Source organism: Cornus florida, unplaced genomic scaffold (genome assembly GCF_030987335.1).
Source record: "Cornus florida cultivar Cherokee Brave unplaced genomic scaffold, ASM3098733v1 CherokeeBrave_3.0.0_Hap2_Chr04, whole genome shotgun sequence".
Lineage (NCBI taxonomy): Eukaryota > Viridiplantae > Streptophyta > Magnoliopsida > Cornales > Cornaceae > Cornus > Cornus florida.
The window spans coordinates 98091226-98093860 of record NW_026775574.1 but is presented as its reverse complement, the minus strand read 5'-3'; the positions used below and the strand labels follow the sequence as shown (position 1 = coordinate 98093860).

At 45.5% G+C, this 2635-nt stretch overlaps 1 protein-coding gene across 1 annotated transcript; it reads right to left on the bottom strand.

Annotated features, from left to right (window-relative positions):
- Positions 1 to 955: 955 nt before the first annotated feature.
- On the bottom strand, positions 956 to 2299 carry LOC132305454 (uncharacterized). The gene is made up of 2 exons (XM_059803095.1): positions 2109 to 2299; positions 956 to 1577 (listed from the first exon to the last, which is right to left on the bottom strand). Exons 1-2 carry the CDS (start codon positions 2297 to 2299, stop codon positions 956 to 958), a joined length of 813 nt encoding a protein of 270 aa, XP_059659078.1.
- Positions 2300 to 2635: the final 336 nt, after the last annotated feature.

The following is a 2635-nucleotide window of genomic DNA, read 5'->3' as shown; positions in this document are numbered from 1 at the left end:
AAAACTTCCTGAAGATGCTTCGGATGATCTTCTTTCTTCACACTTTTAACCACCATGTCATCTATATATGTTTTAACTGTCTTTCCCAGCAGATTATCAAATATCTTGTTGACAAGGCGTTGATAAGTAGCTCCAGCATTCTTCAGTCCAAAGGGCATGACCCTGTAACAATAAGTCCCCTTTTCTGTAATAAAAACCATTTTTTCTTCATCTTCGGGGCCCATAGGAATCTGATTGTATCCCGAGTATGCATTTAGGAATGTCAACCTCTCGTAGCCGGTGGTAGCATCAACCATCTGGTCTATCTTGGGCAGAGGGTAGCTATCTTTAGGGCAGGCTTTGTTGAGGTTGGTATAATCTACACAAACCCTCCACTTTCCATTCTTCTTTTGTACGACACCATATTCGACAACCACTGAGGATATTATACTTCTCGAATGAAACCTGCTTGCAACAATTTGTTTACTTCTTTAGCTATAATGTGATTGCGTTCAGGGGCAAACCTTCGGTGTTTCTGCTTGACCGGTTTGAACTCCGGATCCACCTTCAAGCTATGACAGGAAACTGTGGGATCGATCCCTACCATGTCCGAGTGATCCCATGCAAAGGCATCTGCATTGCACCGGATAACATCAATTAATGCCTCCTTTTCTTCGGACTTAGAAGAAGAGCCTAGATAAGTAACCTTCTGAGGGTCGCCAAAGATAACTTCCACGACTTCGAGGGTCTCCTCGGTGGGCTTCGCGATTTCCTCTTCCTCCTCTCCCTTAAGATACTTGGGCAGAGGGCTTTGTCATTGCTATTTGGGTCCAGTTTTGGAAGCCTCACCTGGTTGCTGTTGAGTCGACATCCTCTTCGCCTCAACCTGTGTCAGCATATAGCATTCCTTCACTGTGACTTGATCACCCCACAGATTAATTACTTCTTTCCTATCCGGAGATAAGCACCGCATCACCTAGTGGAGGGTGGACGAAACTCCTTTCATCCGATGTATCCAGCCTCTTCCCATGATGAGATTGTAAGAATGATGGATCTCTGTTAAAACAAAGTTCTCCTTTAGAGTCCTCTTCGCTGTGGTTACGGACAAGTCTATTACTCCAAGGGGATTTACTCTTGTGCCATCGAATCCCATCAACGGGCTGGAGTTAGGTCGAATAGATGATGATGAGATCTCTAACTGATCAAAGACCGTCTTTGTGATTATGTTAGCACTACTTCCTGGATCTACCAAAACCCTCCTGATCATACACTTGGCCACTAAAAGACTGATGACCAATGGATCCTCGTCGGGGAGTTGCACTCTGGATAGGTTGCCATCTCCGAATCCAATACTAATGCTACCAGGATTGATAGCATTGACCAAGGATATCTTCCTGAACTTGTGGGTCACCCTCAATCTGGATCTGTACACCTCATCGGACTCTTGATCATCTTCAGACCTGTCATGTATTGCATGGATGACTTTTACTTGCGTACCTTCTACCTTGCAGGGATAGATCTCGTGGGGTTTTGCATGCTCCTTTGTCATGAGGTAATCCGTCAACTCACCTCTGGCGATCATATTCTCCACCTGTCGCCTGAGGGATCGGCAATCGTTGGTTGAATGCCCATAATCTCGATGATGAGCGTAATGCTTGCTTTTGTCCCTTTGCTCCAGGGGTTACTTTATTGGCTGTGGAGTTCTGAACTTCGTCTTATTCTCTTGGAAGAGCCGAGCCAAGGTAGTTCAGAGAGGTGTAAATCCTTCCTCTACCCTTTGCCTTTTTTTCAGGTGCCTGGGTGACTGGCGTTGAGGAACGTTGGCTTTTTTGAATCTTTGGAGTTGGGATTCTTTCTCGAGGCTTGTTTTCCACTGTCACAAGGGTAGTGTGCTGCGCTCGGTGGGCTATATTTTCCTCAAGCCGAATGTAGATCTGGGCCCTAGCATTTAGAGTCTACATGTCGGGAGGAGAATACTTGACTAGGGAAGTGTGGAACTTTGTCCCCTGAATCATTGCGAGTTTAAATATCTCTATAGCAGTTGTGGGATGACAATCTGCTATTTCTGATGCCTCCATGTTGAATCTTGATAAGAAATCCTACAATGTTTCCCCCCTTTTCTGCCTTACGGTGAAGAGCTGGCAATGCTTTTCTTTTGCTTCTTATTTCCGCAATACTGTGTCAGGAACATAGTGCATAAAGTCACGTAATCCGGGGTGGATTTATGCGGTTTATTCCTGAACCACTCTAGTGCTGCTCCTGTCAAACTGGTAGGAAAAACTCTGCACATCCAAGGGTCATTACGATCATCCAAAGCCATCTTTTGAGCATAATGATCTAGGTGCTAAAAAGGATCTCCTGTTCCATCAAACTGGATGAAAGAAGGCATGGTGAATTTCTTGGGCCTCTCTACCAGATACACATCGTCAGTAAAAGGAGTTTTGATCAAAGAATTTTTGTGTTCTCTAGCCATCTCGGCAGGTGTCTGAATCTTCAGGAGTCTCTTCTCGTCAAAGGCATCCTGAACACCTGCACCAACTGGGATTCCATTGGACCACACCGTAAGCTTATGGCTGGATTCGACTTGCTTATCCTGCGTGCGACGAGGGACGTTATCTGAAGCCGCAGCCTCGAATCTTGCCTTCCGTTGCTGCTG

Excerpts from the sequence above, each read along its gene's own strand:
- LOC132305454 (XM_059803095.1), bottom strand. The coding sequence starts at position 2,299 with ATGGCTTTGGATGATCGTAATGACCCTTGGATGTGCAGAGTTTTTCCT. Across the intron at positions 1,578-2,108 it reads AGCATTGCCAGCTCTTCACC|GCGACAGGTGGAGAATATGA; the intron begins GTAAGGCAGAAA and ends CCGATCCCTCAG.